At 39.4% G+C, this 19,268-nt stretch overlaps 2 protein-coding genes and 1 long non-coding RNA gene across 3 annotated transcripts; 2 read left to right on the plus strand and 1 right to left on the minus strand.

The window, feature by feature from the left end:
- Nucleotides 1–257: 257 nt before the first annotated feature.
- Nucleotides 258–1,202, plus strand: LOC119242309 (olfactory receptor 6N2-like). Its single transcript, XM_037508038.1, has one exon. The coding sequence runs from the start codon at nt 258–260 to the stop codon at nt 1,200–1,202; it is 945 nt and encodes a 314-aa protein (XP_037363935.1).
- Nucleotides 1,203–13,403: 12,201 nt separating this feature from the next.
- LOC119241417 (uncharacterized) lies at nt 13,404–17,679 on the minus strand. The gene is made up of 3 exons (XR_005124309.2): nt 17,314–17,679; nt 16,214–16,272; nt 13,404–14,067 (listed from the first exon to the last, which is right to left on the minus strand). It is a non-coding gene; the product is annotated as an uncharacterized LOC119241417 (long non-coding RNA).
- LOC119241414 (olfactory receptor 6N2-like) lies at nt 14,947–18,807 on the plus strand. Its single transcript, XM_054693548.1, has 3 exons — nt 14,947–15,188; nt 16,393–16,675; nt 17,203–18,807. Exons 2-3 carry the CDS (start codon nt 16,673–16,675, stop codon nt 18,160–18,162), a joined length of 963 nt encoding a protein of 320 aa, XP_054549523.1. The 5' UTR covers nt 14,947–15,188; nt 16,393–16,672; the 3' UTR covers nt 18,163–18,807.
- The last annotated feature ends 461 nt before the right edge of the window (nt 18,808–19,268 follow it).

Raw genomic sequence — 19,268 nt, forward strand, 5'->3', positions numbered from 1 at the left:
GTCTCTGTCATCACATCCTATAGAACTGGAAATTTTCTGAGGCTTGGATTTCAAAACCTATCTCCAACTCTCTCAGCAGCAGACTATGATTTTATGCAAATCACTTCTGCCTCTGGTCTTCAGTTCCTCTTTTGAAAAGTGAGGGCAGTTGGTTTGATAACATGTAAGTTATTTTCAGGCCCCTATGTTCCACACTTCTGGTTCTGGGAAATTTCTCAAGAAGAAATTACTGACTTCACCCCTCGTGCCCAGGTACCATGGACCATGTCAACCACACGTGGACCCAAAGCTTCATCCTGGCTGGTTTCACACTCCCTGGGACCCTGAGGCCACTGGCATTCTTGGGAACCCTGTGCATCTACCTCCTCACCCTGGCGGGCAACTTGTTCATCATCATCCTGGTGCAGGCAGACTCGGGGCTGGCCACACCCATGTACTTCTTCATCAGCGTGCTCTCCTTCCTGGAGCTCTGGTATGTGAGCACCACGGTGCCCCTGCTGCTGCACTCCCTGCTCCATGGGCGCTCCCCCATCCTGCCAGTGGCGTGCTTCCTCCAGCTCTATGTCTTCCACTCCCTGGGCATTAGCGAGTGCTACCTGCTGGCTGTCATGGCGCTGGACCGCTACCTTGCCATCTGTCGCCCACTGCACTACCACGCCCTCATGAGCAGGCAGGTTCAGCTGTGGCTGGCAGGGGTATCGTGGGCAGCTGGCTTCTCAGCTGCGGTGGTGCCAGCCAGTCTCACGGCCACTCTGCCCTTCTGTCTGAGAGAGGTGACCCATTACTTCTGTGACCTGGCACCACTGATGCGGTTGGCATGTGTGGACACAGGCTGGCATGCTCAAGTCCATATTGGAGTGATTGGCACAATCAATGCATGTAATCTTATATTCATTTTTGGATTGTACGGGAGAATCTTGAGAACTGTGCTGAAGCTGCCCTCAGCTGCCAGCCGTGCCAAGGCGTTCTCCACCTGCTCCTCCCACATGACTGTGGTGGCACTGTTCTTTGGCTCTGCCTTCATTGTTTATGTGGGGCCATCTGGGAGTCGCCCTGAGGGTGCAGATAAGTGCATTGCCTTGGTGTATGCTTTAGTTACCCCTTTTCTCAACCCCATTATTTATACCCTTCGTAATAAAGAGGTGAAGGAGGCTGTCAAGAGGATCACCCAGAGGGTTAAGGCTATGTTGAAGGGGCCCTGAGGATCTCTGGTCATATCCCATCCATTTAGTAACTGTAGGATTTGTTTGTTTAATCAATTTACTAATCAAATAATTTTTAAACACACTGCATATACCAATAAAATGGACGAAGTCTTTGGGACAAATTTGGAAAATTTGTGGAGGAAGAGAAATATGGCTTCCCAAATCTGTATCTATCCAGTACAGCTGAAAGGACACATATGTTAACAAAAAACCAAAAAGTAAGGAAGGATTCAAGTGAAAATATTGAGGTAGACTTAAAACACAACGTGAGATAAAACTCTGTTTAGAAGAACTTGGAAGAACTAAAGCTGTCTGTGGGATGGTGCTCAAGGTAGGATTCCTGCAGAAGAGTCGAGAACATATTAAATAAGTTTAGCATAAATAAAGATCAAAGAGCTTCTTGGGCAAATATTAAGATGTGCATTGTGAACCAGGGGAGATGGTTCAATAAAAGTATGTTTGAAGCTGGATCTGAGAATTTATTTATAATTCTGAAGTTTGGGGATTAGAGATGAGGATGCTAGGTTCAAATGAGCTACAGAACTTCAAATCATCTGTGATCTGAATTTCAAATTATCAGTTGTCTATCAGGCAACATCATTGATTCATTGAGTCCCTTGTGTGCAAAATTAGCTCTGGAACCAAGAGGGGGGATAAAGGTGAGACACCATTGCAACTTTCAAAGAGGTTTTGCATTGATAAGTCAGTTTCCTCTCTCTCTTTCCAACATCAATATGTTGAGTAATATCAAGAAATAGGCTTTCCATATGGCTGTATATATCTGTGATGGTACTATGTGTATGTACCTGTCCCATGGGTGACAGGTCCTGGGAAGAAGAGGAAAGGAGCACCTGGATTGCCATAAAGGAATGATATAAACAAAATTAAGTTTCATAGAAGTTTATTCTGACATATTTTGAGCCTTAGACTCTGGCACTCAATACTCTGCACACTCATTTCATACTTCTCTGAAGGTTCTTTTCAGACCAGGCCTGAAATTACAGGATACCTCATGGAAATTCCTTATCTTAGGATAGCTTACATATAGCTTTATTCAATGTACAAAAAAGAAAACTCGTTTTAAAAATAATTATTCTCAGACATGTATATCAATCTATCTAGTTATTATCAGAATGGTTTTTTTGAAATTAAATTGAGATGAAATTGATTTATAACAATTTTGGTTAGGGATTTAGGGAATAGGTTCTCACCTCTTTAAATGTGAGAATAAATAAACGTATAAATAAATAAATAAATAGATAGATAGATAAATAAATAAATAAATCTTTTTTTTTTTTTGAAGATTTATTTATTTATTGATTGATACATACAAGCACTGGGTAGAGTCAGAAGCGTGGGAGGGTGAGAGAATTCACCAGAGCCAGAGCGGGGAGCAGAGCAGGCAGAAGGACCGAAGTACACTGCTGAGGGGAGCAGCGGGCGGCAGGAGAGGTCTGCGCGCCATGTGGGACCCTTCTCCGGTGGCCGGGGAGCAGCCGGGGATCGAACCGGTGCTGCAGAGGCTGCGGGCAGCTTGGCAACCCAGAGCTCAACTGCTGCGCCACCGGGGAGGCCCTAAATAAATAAATCTTAAAAAAAAATGTATGTTACTACACCACATCCACCACCAAGGTGTATCCACAATCCTCCACCACAGTCGATTGGACCCTTTCCCCCATTGTTCTCCACCCCACCCTTTTCCTCTAGTACTCTTAATTTTGCAGTCATATTTCTAGGGTTTGTTTTGGTTTAGTTTTTTCTGTTTCTTTGTTTTGTATCTTGATAGTCCATATATGAGTGAAATCATCTGGTATTTGGGTATTTGTTTTTGCTCTTCTGACTTATTTCACTTAATCTAATCCCTTCTAGTTCTATCCATGTTGTCAAAAAATGGAAAGGTTTCACCTTTTTATAGCTGAGTCTTACTCCATTGTGTATACGCACCGTATCTTCTTAAGTTGGACACTTAAGTTTCTTTCATAATTTGATTATTGTAAATAGTGAGGCAATGTACACAGTATTATTTATATATATCCTTCAAATTAGTGTTTTTGCATTTTTAATAAATACCAAGGAGTGGAATTGTTGAATCATATGGTATATCGACTTTTAATATTTTGAGAAAACTCTATTTGGATCAGTCTACATTCCCACCAACGGTTTACAAGAGTTACTTTTTCTTCACAACCTTACCAACATTTGCTATTTCTGGGGAGTTGTATGAGTCATTCTCACAGGAGTGATGATAGTGATGGTAAGCATTTTTTTTCATGTGCCTGTTGATGATCTGTATGTCTTCTTTGGAGAAGTGTCTATTTAACTCTCCTTCCAATTTTTACTGCTAGGTATTTAATTCTCTTTGATGTTACTGTAATAGGATAGTTTTCTTGATCTTTTTCTGTTCTAGTTTGTTATTTGCATATAGTAATGCAAGAGACTTTTGTATATTGATTTTATAGCCTGCCACTTTACTGTACTGACTTACTATTTCTAGTAACTTTTTATTGAAGCTTTCAGGGTTTTCTATGATATCTAATCATGTCATCTGTGAATAGTGATAGTGTTACTTATTTTATATTTTGGATTCCTTTTATATCTTTCTCTTGCTTTATTGGTCTAGCTAGACCTTCCAGTACTCTGCTGAATAGTAGTGGTGAGCGTGGACCACTGTTGGTGAAAATGTAAATAGGTGCAACCACTGTTGAAAGCAATCTGGATTGCCTTTGAAAACTAAAATTGGAGGGGCCTCCCTGGTGGCACAAGGGGTTAAGTGTCAGCACTATGAAGCTCTCCACAACCACTGCAACACAAGTTCGATCCCCAGCCAAGGAGGTGACACACCTGGCTCAGCAGACCTCTCCTGTCTCACCCGCTGCTCCCCTCAGCAGTATATTTCAGTAGATCTGCCTGTTCTGCTCCATACTCTGTCTCTGGTGAATCCTCTCACCTCCCCCCCACAACGTATCTCTGGCCTGTACCCCAGTTCTTGTATGCATAAATAAATCTTAAAAAAAAAAACCCTAAAAATGGAAATACTGTGTGACCCAGTAATCCTATTCTTTTCTTGGGCCTATATCCAAAGAAAATGAAACCAACAACACAAAAAGTCATATGTTCCACAATTTTCATAGCGGCACTATTTACAGTAGTCAGGACATAGAAGCAGCCTAAATGACCAGCAGTGGATGAATGGATCTAGAAGATATGGTATAATCACACCATGGAAAATTATATGGCCATTAAAAAGGATGAAAGGCAGCATTTTTTTTAAATAATAAATTTTATTTTTATATTCCCCATACATTTGCAACCCCCCCCATTCTGACCCCAATCCCTCCCCTCCCGCCCCCCACTCCCTAAAAAGTGTCTCTGGTTCATAGTTTTTTGTTGATTTTGATTTTCACTTTCTTATAGTTATTCATTTTCCTGGTCCCTTATTTAAGTTCTCTAGATTCCTGCTATGAGTGAGACCATCCGGTATTTTTCTTTTTCTTTCTGGCTTATTTCGCTGAGCATGATCCCTTCCAGCGCCATCCATGCTGCTGCAAATTGCATGTGTTTATCTTTTTTGAATGCTGAGTAATATTCCATGGTGTATATGTACCACATCTTCTTGATCCAGTTATCTATTTTTGGGCATTTGGGCTGTTTCCAAAGCTTAGCTATTGTAAATAGTGCTGCTATAAACATAGGGGTGCAGGTGTTCTTTGGAATTGATGTTTCTGTGTTGAAAGGCAGCATTTTTAACAAGACGGAGAAAGTTTGAAAGATTTATGTGCAGCAAAGTAAGTCAGCATGACAAAAACAAATATTGGACATTTATATAACAGTTCAATAATGTAAAACACTTAAGAACCTGTGGCCATCAATAAACATCCTGAGGTCTCCAAGGATAAGAGGAAGTAGGGAAGGAAAGGAACATGGGGATCAAAGAGGTGGTGGGGGCTGGGCTAAAGAATAGCATTAATACCACTTGCCTCCTCTCACAATTTTGGGCAATGTCCTTACCCAAGAGCTATCTCTGCTCCTCCCTCTCTTTCCTTCCCCAGGGACCCCATCCTGTATTGTCACTTTAAACACTACCCAGAAAAAAATATGTAAAAAAATAAAACTGTAATTATTGGTAGATGACATTTTTATTTGTTATAGCATAGATAGCCAGATATATTTTTAAAATTAATATGGAGGGCTGCTCAGCTTGCTGGATACAATTCAGGGAAGGCAAAAAACCAATTTTATTATTATATAAAAGAAAAATTATGAAATATAATTAAAGAGACACATTTTAACAGCAGTAAATTATATATAAAGTGCTTAAAAGGTATTCAAGAATTTGGGGGATTATTACACACTTCTAGTTAAAGTTATTTTATAAGACATATAAATGCTGAGATAGAATGCATCTGTGAACGTGGAAATCAATATTTGAAAAATAACTCTTCTCCCTAAATTAAACTATTGATAAAACAAGATCTCATAAAAATTACAAAAGTGGTGCTGCTGGAATTTGACTATCTTTCCCAAGAATATTCAGGGCATTCAAGAAGAAAGAGCAGGAGAAAAGGCAGTGTGTGGTAATGGGAGTCCCCAATAAAAATCAAGTGCAGATTTCGAAAATAACTTATTTTCAGAGGCTATGAAGTCAAATGTATTAGAAGACATTATAATCCAAACTTTAATTTATATGTAGAGAATTATTTTGAATGGGAAGTTTTTCTCTAATCACCTTTTAGAACCAAAACCAAAATGAATCATGTGAAAGTCACATGGAGAATTTTTTCGTATGAGAAACTGAAAACTATTCAGAGTCTGGAATCATGAACAGGTGGTTAGGTGATGTCTGACACAGCTTATACAAAGTTCCACATCATGTTCAGCTTAAGAATTCGAAAAGAATTTCAATATTTTTTTTTTTTAGTTTTCTACAAACTTGAAAGAAGGGAGGGAGAAAGTTAATGTGATTATTATTTTAGAAATAAAAGCTCTTCTGAAATTTTATAATTATTTTCTTTGGAGACAAAGACTAAACTTTTGATTTTGAGGAGTGGGTGAAGAAATACCAAATTCAGATATATCTGAAATGAGCAATCCCAAATGCAAGCTGCTCTTGATCTTCATATGGGCATGCTCTGTGTCATCCTAGAATCTACTAAATAAGTTTTGTAACTCTTGACAAGCATGAACGAATATTCTCTATGTGCATCAGGAAGGTTAACTGCAATTTAGTCCTCAAGTCCTTCCCTGAATTCATTGCAGTGAAACAGCTGTGACCATGCCTGTGGCAGTTGCTGGGCAGTCGGCATCAATCTTATCCAAGGACATTGCTGCCACTGATTAGCAGCACAACTCTCTGTCTAGTTTCCAGGGACTTATAACGCTGTATTTTTGTGCTTCTCCTATGAACAACAGCCAAGAAATTTACAAGAGTTTTTTTTTTTTTAATTTTAATTTTATTTTTATATTCCCATACAATTGCAACCCCCTTATGTTGACCCCAATCACTCCTTTCCCCGCCCCCAACGCCCATAGAGTGTCTCTGGTTCATAGTTGTTTGTTGATTTTGATTTTCACTTTCTTATAGTTATTCATTTTCCTGTTCTCTTATTTAAGTTTTCTAGATTCCTGCTATGAGTGAGACCATCTGGTATTTTTCTTTTTCTTCTGGCTTATTTCGCTGAGCATGATTCTTTCCAGTGCCATCCATGTTGCTGCAAATTGTATATGTGTTTATCTTTTTTGAATGCTGAGTAATATTCCATTATGTATATGTACCACATCTTCTTGATCCAGTCATCTATTTTTGGGCATTTGGGTTGTTTCCAAAGCTTAGCTATTGTAAATAGTGCTGCTATAAACATAGGGGTGCAGGTGCTCTTTGGAATTGATGTTTCTGTGTCCTTTGGGTAAATACCTAGGGGTGGAATTGCTGGATCATATGGAAGCTCTATGTTTAGTAGGTCCAGAAATCTCCACACAGCTCTCCATAGTGGTTGGACCAGTTTGCACTCCAACAGTGCAGGAGAGTTCCTTTTTCTCCACAACCTCACCAACATTTGTTGTTGCTAGTTTTTTTTTAATATGTGCCATTCTCACTGGTGTGAGATGGTATCTCATTGTAGTTTTGATTTGCATTTCCCTGATTACAAGTGATGCTGAACATTTTTTCATATGTCTTTTGGCCATTTGCATTTCCTCTTCAGAGAAGTTTCTTTTTAGCTCTTCTGCTCATTTTTTGACTGGATTATTTTCTTTGTTGTTGTTGAGTCTCATCAGCTCTTTGTAGATTTTTGTGATCAGTCCTTTATCATTAGTGTTGGGTGCAAAAATGTTCTCCCAGTCGGTGGGTTTTCTCTTTGTTTTGGTTATTGTCTCTTTTGCTGTGTGGAAGCTCTTTAATTTGATGTAGTCCCAGCTGTTTATCTTTGCCTTCACTATCACTGCTTTGGGTGATGTGTCTGTAAAGATGTCTTTGATGTGCATATCATGTAGTGTTTCGCCAATATTTCCTTCTATGTATTTTATGGTTTCAGGTCTTATGTCTAGTTCTTTAATCCATTTTGAGTTGGTTTTGTGCATGGTGTTAGGTAGTAGTCAAGCTTCATTCTTTTGCATGTAGCGACCCAGTTTTCCCAGCACCATTTATTGAACAAACTTTCTTTGCTTCAATGTATAGTCTTTGCTCCTTTGTCAAAGATTAGTTGACCATAAATCTGTGGGTTTATTTCTGGATTTTCTATTTGATTCCATTGGTCTGTATGTCTGTTCTTGTTCCAATACCATGCAGTTTTGATGATTATGGCTTTGTAGTATAGTTTGAAGTCTGGGAGTGTGATGCCTCCATTCCCTTCTTATTTTTTCAGGACAGCTTTGGCTATTAGGGGTTTTTGGTGATTCCATATGAATTTCATCAATAATTATTGTATTTCTTTGAAGAATGACATTGAAATTTTTATTGGAATAGCATTGAATCTGTATATTGCTTTTGGTAGGATGGCCATTTTAATAATGTTTATTCTTCCAATCCATGAGCAGGGGATGTCTTTCCATTTCTTTGTGTCTTCTTCTATTTCTTTTAACAGTGTTTTATAGTTTTCCTTGTATAGGTCCTTTACCTCTTTTGTTAGATTTATTCCCAAGTATTTGATTGTTTTTGTTTTGAAAATAAAAGGGACGGTTTTTTTGATTTCTTCTTCTTCAGATTTATTGTTTGTGTGTAGGAAGGCTTTTTTGCATGTTGATTTTGTATCCTGCCATTTTACTGAACTGATTGATTAGTTGAATTAGTTTTTCTGTGGAGTTTTTGGGGTTCTCTATGTACATTATCATATCATCTGCAAATAGTGATAGTTTGACTTCTTCTTTTCCTATTTGGATTCCTTGTATGTCTTTCTCTAGTCTTATTGCTCTGGCTAGGACTTCCAGTATTATATTGAAAAGCAGTGGTTAGAGTGGACATCCTTGTCTTATTCCAGATCTTAATGGGAATACTTTCAGCTTTTCGCCATTGAGAATGATACTGGGTATTGGCTTGTCATATATAGCCTTTACTATATTGAGATATGTTCCTTGTATCCCAAGAATTTCAAGGGCTTTTATCATGAATGGGTGTTGCACTTTGTCGAAAGTTTTCTCAGCATCCATTGATATTGTCATATGGTTTTTATATGTCTTTCTGTTGATGTGTTGGATAACGTTGATTGATTTTCAGATGTTGAACCATCCTTGTGTCCCTGGAATGAATCCTACTTGGTCGTGGTGAATTATCTTATGGATACATTGTTGGATTCTGATAGCTAAAATTTTATTGAGGATTTCTGCATCAGTGTTCATTAAGGAGATTGGCCTGTAGTTTTCTTTTTTTGTGTTGTCCTTGTTCGGCTTTGGTATTAGTGTAATGTTGGCTTCATAGAACGTGTTTGGTATTATCTCTTCCTTCTCAATTTTTTGGAAGAGTTTGTGAAGGATAGGCACTAATTTATTTCTGAACGTTTGGTAGAATTCATTTGTAAATCCATCAGGTTCTGGGGTTTGTTTTTGGGAAGGTTTTTGATTACCATTTCAATTTCACTGCTTGTAATTGGTCTGTTTAGGTGTTCTATTTCTTCTTTATCTAGCTTTGGGTGATTGTAGAGTTGTAGAAATTTGTTCATCTCCTCTAGATTATTGAACTTGTTTCCATATAACTGTTCATACTAGTTACTGATTATTCTTTTGATTTCTGCTGTGTCCATTGTGATTTCTCCTCTTTTATTTATGATCCTGTTTATTTGTGCTTTCTCCCTTTTTCCCTTTGTGAGCCTGGCTAGGGGCTTATCTATTTTATTTATTTTTTCAAAGAACCAGCTTACAAGAGAGTTTTTAAACCAACTTTAAGTCTCAAAAGATGGCTTTGCAGTTTCCTTTCAATGATAGTTCCTTTCTTTCTTAATAGGCAGGCTATTCTGGTATTTTCATTTCCCTTCCTCAAAAAAGGAGCTTAGTTAGCATTTATTCTGTGATTTTTGCCCTTACCAGTGTTTGCTGGAGTTTTCTCTGTGTGACTAAGTCATACAAAAGGCACTGCCAACCAGTTATAAGTGACAGAGTGTATGGTGGGTGTGTTCTCCAAAGTTTGTATCTGTAATGTTCAGCAAAATAAGTCAGAAGGAAAAAGACAAATGCTGGATGGTCTTACTTATAGCTGGAAAATAGAGAAACATAACTGAAGGTCAGTCAAAACCAACCAATAATGAACTCTTAATGTCAGATCTGGAGGGTGATGGGGTGAAGCCGGAGAGGGAATGAGTCCATGGGAGATAGTGGTGGATCACTGGAGTACCAGTGTGTGAAGATATGCCTTTGTGGGGATTTGAGCCTATCACTTCCAAAGATGCAATGATATAACCAACTTACTTCAATAAACATCATTTAATAGAAAAATAAGTCTATATATATAAAACACATTGAAGCCCAAATAAGAGAAAACATGCAGAAAAATATCTATTTGCTCTAGATGCACTTGAGTCATTTTGTCTGAATTAAGTAATTCTTGAGATGGGGGCAGCTATCCATGTAGAGATCATGGCAATCAAGAGCAATGTCAAATCACTAGAGTCAGAGAAATGTTACTCAATTTTATTATATGTGCTGCCGAAGCGAGCACAGAAATGTTATTCAAAATAAAATGTGTTTGTGTGTGTGTATGTGTTTGTATGGAAGTAGTTAATATCAATAACATACAACCCTGGATCCAAAACCCTGGATTTGGCCCATGGACCAAATCAGATATGTAGTCCGTTACTGGAAGGTTTTGTTGGAATGCACATATCTATTCATTCACATGTCCAGTGCAATTTCTGTGCTACAGTGACAGAGTTGAGCAACCGTGACAGAGTCCATAGGTCTTACAAAGCCCAAACTAATACTATCTGGCTCTAAGAAAAAGTATTCCCACCCCTACCCAGCTGTATTTGCATGGTATTTTGTAAAGTTTAGGCTGATAAGCTTCAAAATGATGACATTATAAACTAAGACAAATCACGTTCTCCAGACAAGTTAATAAGGGTCTAATGTACCATTTTAATTTTAGTCTATAATCTGGCATCTCTATACCAGTGATTCTGATTCTCAGACTTCATCCTTGGATGTTTGTTTAACACAAAGATTTTTTTTTAGCTCTACACAGTTATTACCAGGACTTCTTATCATCTGTTTCGCTTTAACTACATGTCCTAAGAAAATGTCCTGATACTGAGAGAGAAGAGGAAAAATAGATTGGGTGAGATAATATAGGAACACTTGTGCTTAGATGAATAACGTCCTGCAGAATCTTCATTTCATTGAGAGAGAAGGAACCCAGGGTCTCCCAGTGTGGCCTGTAATTAATCAACAGTAATGCTCAAAAGTTCAATTAATAACCTAGAAAGGAAGCTATTAAATTTGTAGCTAGCATAGAGTTGAATACATAAGAAGGCAGATGACAGAATCAGAATTTAAAATTATTTGGTACCTGATATTTTGGTACCTGGAAAAATAGACTGAAACTTACAAGAACTCCAATGGAGATAAGAAAAGGTCTGCATTTGGACATCAAAAAAAAAAAAAAGCATCAATTACAAAACTATAATGAAACACTCTTTTTTCTTTTTTTTAAAGATTTATTTACTCATACATACAAGAGCTGGGGTACAGGCCAGAGACACGGGGATGGGGAAGCGGGGTAAGAGGATTCACCAGAGACAGAGTGGGGAACAGAACAGGCAGACTGACTGAAATACACTGCTGAGGGGAGCGGTGGGCAAACCAGGAGAGGTCTGCTACGCCATGTGTGTCACTCCCTGGCCGGCCAGGGATCGAACTCATGCTGCAGAGGCTGTGGATTGCCTTATAGTGCAGTGCTTAACCCCCTGTACCGCCAGGGAGGCCCTATAATGAAACGCTCTTCAAACAAATACAGATAGAAAAAAATGTTGATCTCCCTTTACGAAGCATGTTGAATGTTTTCTCTAGGCCAGTCACTGTGTTAGACAACAGGTACCTAGAATCAGATGGTAAGTATGGACAGACTAATGCAACCTCTGATCTCATGAGGCTTATAATCAGCTTGGGAGAAGGATATCAGGTAAGTTATTAGAAATGGTATGAATCTAAAAATACAGAGTTCTGGAAGAACACAGCAGGAGAATCTAGTATTTCTTGGTTGTAAATGTGTACAAATATTTGTGTGTGAGTGTGTTTGTGTGAGTGTGTGTGATAAAGACCTCTTTATCAGAGAGGTCATTTCTTCATTAATTCACTCATAAACAGTTACTGGACATCTACTTTGTGCAGGAAAAAAATGCTAGGCACTGACTGACAGTGTTAATCAAAGTTGGTATAGTCATAAATGATTTTATAATTTACTGGTGAAAAGAGAAATATATATACATATAAACATTAAAATTTGTGCTAAAAAGGGAAAGATCAGTGGACAATGAGCAGAAGGAAGATTGGAAGAAGATGTCTTTTGAAAGCTGGTTGGTGCAAACAGAGACTTAAACTATGGGTTCCTGAGGCTAAATGTTTCCTTAAAAATCTTTGACTACAGCACAGCAAAGTTAATCAAAATCATCTTATACTTTGCAATCAATAATTTGTCCTTTAAATACTTCAAATACAATAATTTGTCCTTTAAATACTTAGTAAGAATAAGTAAGACAAAGTACTTAGTCTTAGTAAGACTAAGTATTTAGTAAGACTAAGTATTTAAGACTAAGTAGTTAAATACTTAGTAAAACTTAGTAAAACTTAGTAAAACTAAAAATACTTAGTAAAACTAAGTATTTAAAAGGGGTGGTGGTTTGGGAAGGCATTGAAATCTCTTCAAGTGAAATAAAACAAGCATCAAAGTATGAGTAGCATCTTTTTTTTACTAAAAGGAAAACGTTACCACATATATAAGACTTCTGCTTTTCACCTGTCATTCTACATGTTGATTTAAATGAGTATTAAATGAGTATTAAATGAAATTTGTTAGATGAGCATTTCAAAAATATACAAGAACAGGACTCAGTTTTAGAGTATTCCTGGTAGGGGGATATAAAGATGTAGGGAATTGTTAATTTTTATTTTCATATAAACTCTTCATAAACTTGTTGCTCTTTCAGTGAGTGAGACAACCTGAAGCCAGTCTGAGAAATGATGACCAGTGTATTGAGGATAAGAGGAAGATTCTTCAATGGAGGAAAGATCCTAGAGGCAGTATATTTGCACTGTGCCCAGCACTCATGGGACTTGGGGTTGTGTTGGAGCCAGAAGGTTGTTTTAGAACCAATGGGTGTAAGTGACAAGGAGTGGATTTTAGTTCATAAAAACTGAATTTCAAACAATTCACAGCTGTTCCTTTATAGTGGAGGTTTTGTGATATAACGACACCTTATTAGGAAAATTATAACAATGTTGGAAACACTGAAAAAGAAAGTAGTGTAGTGGCTGGGAGGGAAAGAAATGTATGGGTCACCTAGTCTGTACTAGATTTTGTTTTCTGCCCATTATGTATTTTATCTGAGAAAGAGAAATTTAAAACTAGCCATGGTGTTCTCACAGAAAGCCAACATCAGCCCTGTCACTCTGACCACAAAGAGGTGAAGGGGGAAAAAGACCACTTAATAAACATGGATAAGCAAACTTAAAATTGTGAGCTCAATCTAAAAATCACATGGAAAAGCATGTCTCCTCGCTAATGAGTGACCGCTGCTTCTTTATCAAACACAGGCTTAGTCTTTCTTCTAGATATCATTCATTAAGACACTCAAGTTCTAGTAGCAGACAGGATCCAACCCAGAAAAAGTCCAGCTTCATTTCACTATAACACAAATCTTCTCATAGGAACCCCCACCCCCAACCCCAGAAAAGGTAGCTCCTACTGGAGAGGCTTCTCAAGTGAAGAACAATGTGGGACCGCATCATGCACAAGACTGGGGAAAGAAATTGGTTGAAGAGATGGCATAGTATGAAGTTTTCCTGGGCTCGAATAGAAGTCACAGAGGCGGTGTGGAGAGGGGGCGGGGTAGCTTGTGCTGGGGAAGGCCCTCTGAGCCTTCCTGCAGAAGGCAAACTGGCCTCTCTCCAGTGCCCTCCTGGGAGCCCAGCCGAAGTCTCACTTGTCTCTGGGGCTGGGGTCACTCCCATACCTTCAAGTCCTGAAGCAGTCAGGATGACTCTGGGGACTTTTCCTATGAGGATTGGACTTGCTGAGAGAGAGGAAAGGTGTCTGGATCCAGTCTCAGTCTAAGCATATATCTGAGGCAGGAAAGAGAGCTCTTCAAGCTCCGTGACTGGTAGGTGACAGGCGCACGCCAGCTGGAGAAATTGGGGGCTGAGAGGTGGGCCCATGATAAGAGATCTGAAAAAGACAATATTTTGAGATCCATATTGGTTTAGTGGGAAGATGAGTTAAATAGCTAGGATTTGAGTGTTCAGTTTTCAGAATCATAAAGTAGCAGAGTTAGAGGGGACTTTAAAAGCCATCAAGTTTACTATCCTCCCAAGTCAACACTTAAATCTACTCTACAACCAGAGATTGGCTAGTGCCTGCTTTAAAAATGTGGAGGCATGGGAATTTTTGCCCTGCCCTACCTGGGCAGCGGTGAAGGTCTCTGAGAAATTCGTTCATGCCGAGGCAGCTGTGACAAGGCTAGAGACTTGTGTTTCAGCAGCAGCTGTGTTTGAAAAATTGGGTGGCCAGGGAGGGTCACACAGGCTCTCACTAGGAACCTGAAGACACTTGGCAATGTGGAAATTTAAGATGGAGACGTCTTCAGAGTATTGCTGAAACTCTTCCTTGTTCTAAGACCTTACTTGATCTACAAATATAGTTGCTTCAGAAAAGCTGATTTGCAGAAAGACAAAATATGGGCTCCTACAGCCAAAAGATGATCAAAATTATGTTCTGAAGGTCATATTTCTGGGTGGGTAAAAGTACTATGGAGTCTTTCACATGGTTAGAGGATGAGAGGCAAAACTATTGGAGAGCCTTTCATTTAGATATATGGAGCTTGAGCTACTGAGAGAACAGGGTGTGTTCAGGTACAATTGAAAAAAATAGTTTACATTCAGGCCACAGAGATAAGTGTCCTCAAGACACATTCACTGTGTTACTGGTTTGCTCATGGTTCCAGGCATTGGTAGGGGATGTACAATGATTAAGGAGGTGTTGCATGTACCCTCAAAGAGCCTGCCAACTTCCAGGAAAGACAGACTCATTACAAAGGCAGCACAGCTGTTATGTGGAGACTGCAAATGTGCAGGGCATAGACCAAGGAAAAGGTCACTTTTTCTGGGGGTGTCAGGGAAGACTTCCCTAAAGAGTTAACGTTTGAACAAATTTTGAAGGACAAGAAGCAGCTGTCCAAAGGAGGAAAGAGGATAAGAGGCAAAGCAGATGCAAAGCGAGGAGAGGCAGGTGGCAGAATTGTGATCCAGCAAAGATATGTTTCCACACAACTGTGTCCTGCAATTGCAGAGGTGAGTGCACAGCCCCATTTCAGCAGAGGAGATCCACAAAGAGAATCTTCAATGCTAACTGCTTTAAATCAACTTAGTCTTTAAAAATGCCATACCTAAATATTTATTTTAAAAGCAAGACACATGGGTTTGGAGACAATGTTTGTGTTTGGATGAGTGGTGTGAGTTGGAGGGAAGGTTTTGGGGGCTGCACTAATTATCAAATAAGTTGTTAAAATAATTTGTTTGATTAAATAGATTTTATTGAATGTTAGGTGATATCATATGCTTAGTGTTAAGGTTACAAAAATGAACAAGAGAGAGCCACTTGGCGTGGCTAGAACTTGGACGGCCTCTTGTTGCAAACTATGGGTGGCTGACACTGGTTGTCATGCTCATGTTCTTAAAACCCTGGTTTGTGTTTCTTGCAATTTTTTTCATTTATGTTTATTTTCTATTTTGTATCCTCTTAACAATGTGCTAGAGAATAATTAGAGTATCCAATACTTGTTTTCTATGTATTCCTGGCCCCTATTTTTATAAGTGGGTTTCTGAATATGCAGGATTTATGCTTTTGGCCACTATATCATGTTTGTTTTCTGTCTTCATTCTCTTACCTCACGGTCAGACTCTTTGCTCACCTTTCTACCAGCAATCCTGCAAGGCAAGCTCACCTCTTCATTCTGAAATTGTGGTGAAAGGGGACTCCCTGGTGGTGCAAGGGGTTAAGCACAGCACTATGAAGCTATCCACAGCTTCTGCAGCATGAGTTCGATCCCAGCTGGCTAGGGAGCTACCTACATGGCTACCCACATGGCACAGCAGACCTCTCCTCTCTTGCCTGCTGCTCCCCTCAGCAGCGTATTTCAATAGATTTGCCTATTCTGCTCCCCACTCTGTCTCTGGTGAATTCTCTCACCGCCCCCCCCCACCCCCCACCTCTGTCCTGTACCTCAGATCTTGTATGTATAAATAAACAAATCTTTGAAAAAAAAAGAAATTGAGGTGAAAGTATTAAAAATCAGCAATATATTTTAAATCCATACCTGGTCATTCATTTGTCTCCTCTCCCTCGCTGGCTTCCTGCACTCATGGGACAAGGGCTCTGATCACAGGGAAAGCAGTCCCTGTTATTTACAGCACAGGGATAGGGATTCCCTGTCTACATTTTCCCTTCTGTCTGAAAATTTTGTCCTCCTCTTTTATCCAACTATTACTCTTTCAGGAAACTTCAATTCAAGGGATTCCTCCTGTGAGAAAACATTCTCAGTCACCCAGGGTCAGAACAAAGTTCTCCTGAGTGTTCCTGGTGACCTTGACAGAGGGGCAGGTCAGCCTAGCTGCTGATGTGATCTCTGGAGCCCCGAGCCTAACCTTGCGGAATCTGCATCGCTCGTGCCTGCACGTCTGTGTCCCGTAAGGTTTACAGAGGAGAACTAAGCAACAAGAAGATACTTGCCCTGGCTTTATCATCATTCACAAAATCCCCCTGTAAAACTTCACCAATGGTAAAACCATGGCTGGGGAGTGGGAAAGCATTTTTCCAGAGGGGTTACACTGTTTGGGGAGGAGGACTAGGTGTTTGGGGAAGGGAAAAAATGTTTATGGAAGGGACAGAATATTAGGAAAAGAGACAGAATATTTGAAGAGGGGGCAGAATGATTCAGGAGGGGGCCAGTCTATTGAGGGTGATCGCATGGTATAGAGATAGTTATAGTACATCTATTCAAAGTCTGATTCTGTGACATGAGGGCTACATGAAATAGAAAAGTCTCATAATCTCTCTATTCCTTAGTTTTATCATCTGTAAAACAGGTATAACAACAACACTCATTGGATTCGTGCAAATTAACTAAAATATGCGTGATGTGTGAATGCTAATAAGTTAGCTATTATTAATTTTAGAGTAGTATGAATAATAGATCAGTAATAATGAATGTGTTGCCTTTAAATAAAAATGATAAAGAGAAATGAAGTTCTGAACTGGACAGGGCAGTCACCTCAAATCTACTTTCTCTCCTTTCCCCCCACCCAGCCTCCCATGGAGAACCACAACTCCTCCAGGCTGTCTGAATTTGTGCTTCTTGGTTTCCCCAATGTGGGGCCCATCAAGGGCTGGCTTTTTCTCCTGCTGCTGCTGGCATACCTGTTCACAGTCTGTGGCAACTTGCTCATCTTCCTAGTCATAAGACTGAATGCAGCTCTACACAAACCTATGTACCACTTTATCAGTATCCTCTCCTTCCTGGAACTGTGGTATACAGCTGCAACCATCCCCAAGATGCTGGCTAATCTTCTCAGTGAGAAAAAGACCATTTCTTTCGCCGGTTGCCTCCTTCAGACCTACTTCTTCCATGCCCTAGGGGGTTCTGAATGCTACCTTCTTACTGCCATGTCCTATGACCGATACCTGGCCATCTGCCGGCCCCTCCACTACCCTGCAATTATGACCTCAACACTCTGTTTCAAGATAGCTGCTTGCTGTTGGACTACAGGCTTCCTGTGTCCCATTACTGAAGTCACTCTGGTCTCCCAGCTCCCCTTCTGTGGCAACAATAAAATTCCACACATCTTCTGTGACTTCCCACCTCTACTCGGCCTGGCCTGCAAAGACACATCCATTAATGTGTTAGTCAACTTTTCCATCAATTCCTTTATTATCCTTATCTCCTTCCTCTTTATTATGTCTTCTTATGGAAGAATTATTGTGGCTGTACTGAAGATAAAGTCAACAGCAGGGAGGAAGAAGGCCTTCTCTACTTGTGCCTCCCATCTCATTGTAGTCTTCCTCTTCTTTGGAAGCATCATCTTCATGTATATTAGGCTAAAAAAGAGCTACTCACCCACACTTGACAGAACTTTTGCTGTGGTCTACTCAGTAGTAACACCCCTGGCCAACCCCATCATCTATAGTCTTCGTAACAAGGAACTCATTAGAGGCATCAAGAGGACCATCTTGCGCAAAGAGGACAAAACGAGTCCCTCTCACCACTGACTTTCTGCCAGAGACCTTCATGTGCTTCAAAGTCCAGCTGATAAAAGTTCTGAGTGCCTCTGTCCTGACCTTGAGAACCTTCCCTTCATCATCCACAAAATGGATTTTATCTCCTCAAACATTTTGTTTTTGAATCTGTTTCTTCTATTTCCTACATCTTCATTCTTTCCATTTTTTTACTTGATCCAAATGTCAGCATTGAATGATAATTTAGTGCCTCTGTTCTTACAAAAAATGCAGTTCCTTCTGCATGTTTCCTGGTTGTTCTACTCCTACTAACTTTTTTTTAATGGACCAGACTATAACCCTTTTGTTACGCAGAACCTATAGCTAGGCAAAGAAATAGAAAATGTGTATTTTGATAGAGAGTAGGCTACCAATTAATTTTTTCAAGTATAACATACATACAGCAAGCTATACTACAGAACACAAATGTGCCACTCAATGAGTCTTTACAGATTGAACTCTTTTATATGGTGAGCTTTCAGATCATAAGAAGGTCATAGGAAGCACCTCCACAATTTTCCAATGCAGCTAGACAGTCAACTTTCCCTTCCTCTGCCTCCCTCAATTATAATCAGTAACTGAACAACTTTTAATACTGTAGATGGATTTTACGTGTTTTGGTGTTTTACATAAATTGATTCATACAGTCTATGCTCTTTTGTGTCCGATTTCTTTCTTTTTTAAAGAATAATTTGGTTGAGGTAACATTGGTTTTTAACATAATATCGCTGTCAGATGCATAGCATTTTAATTCTACATTATAAGCACTGACTATGAAAACCACCAAATGACTACTTTCTGTCCATCACCACAACAATTTCATGTCAATTAGATTCACCATTGTTGTCTTACTTAGTTGTAAGTCTTCCATTCTCCATTCTCAGTGTAGTACTCTATTCTCAGTGTAGAATTCTATTATTTGACTCTATCACCACCAAGGAACATTTCAGTGATTTCCAATTTCTGCCTATTATCACTACTATGAATATAGCTATACAAGCTATAGAGTGGGCATATGTTCTCCTTGCGACTTGGTGCATGTGTGGGAATAGACTCACTGCAACCTTGGATACTTACACATTATTGCATCAGCAGGACAC

This window comes from Talpa occidentalis, unplaced genomic scaffold (assembly GCF_014898055.3).
Source record: "Talpa occidentalis isolate TD23 unplaced genomic scaffold, MPIMG_talOcc4v2.1 talOcc4.12, whole genome shotgun sequence".
NCBI lineage: Eukaryota > Metazoa > Chordata > Mammalia > Eulipotyphla > Talpidae > Talpa > Talpa occidentalis.

Excerpts from the sequence above, each read along its gene's own strand:
- LOC119242309 (XM_037508038.1), top strand. The coding sequence starts at position 258 with ATGGACCATGTCAACCACACGTGGACCCAAAGCTTCATCCTGGCTGGT.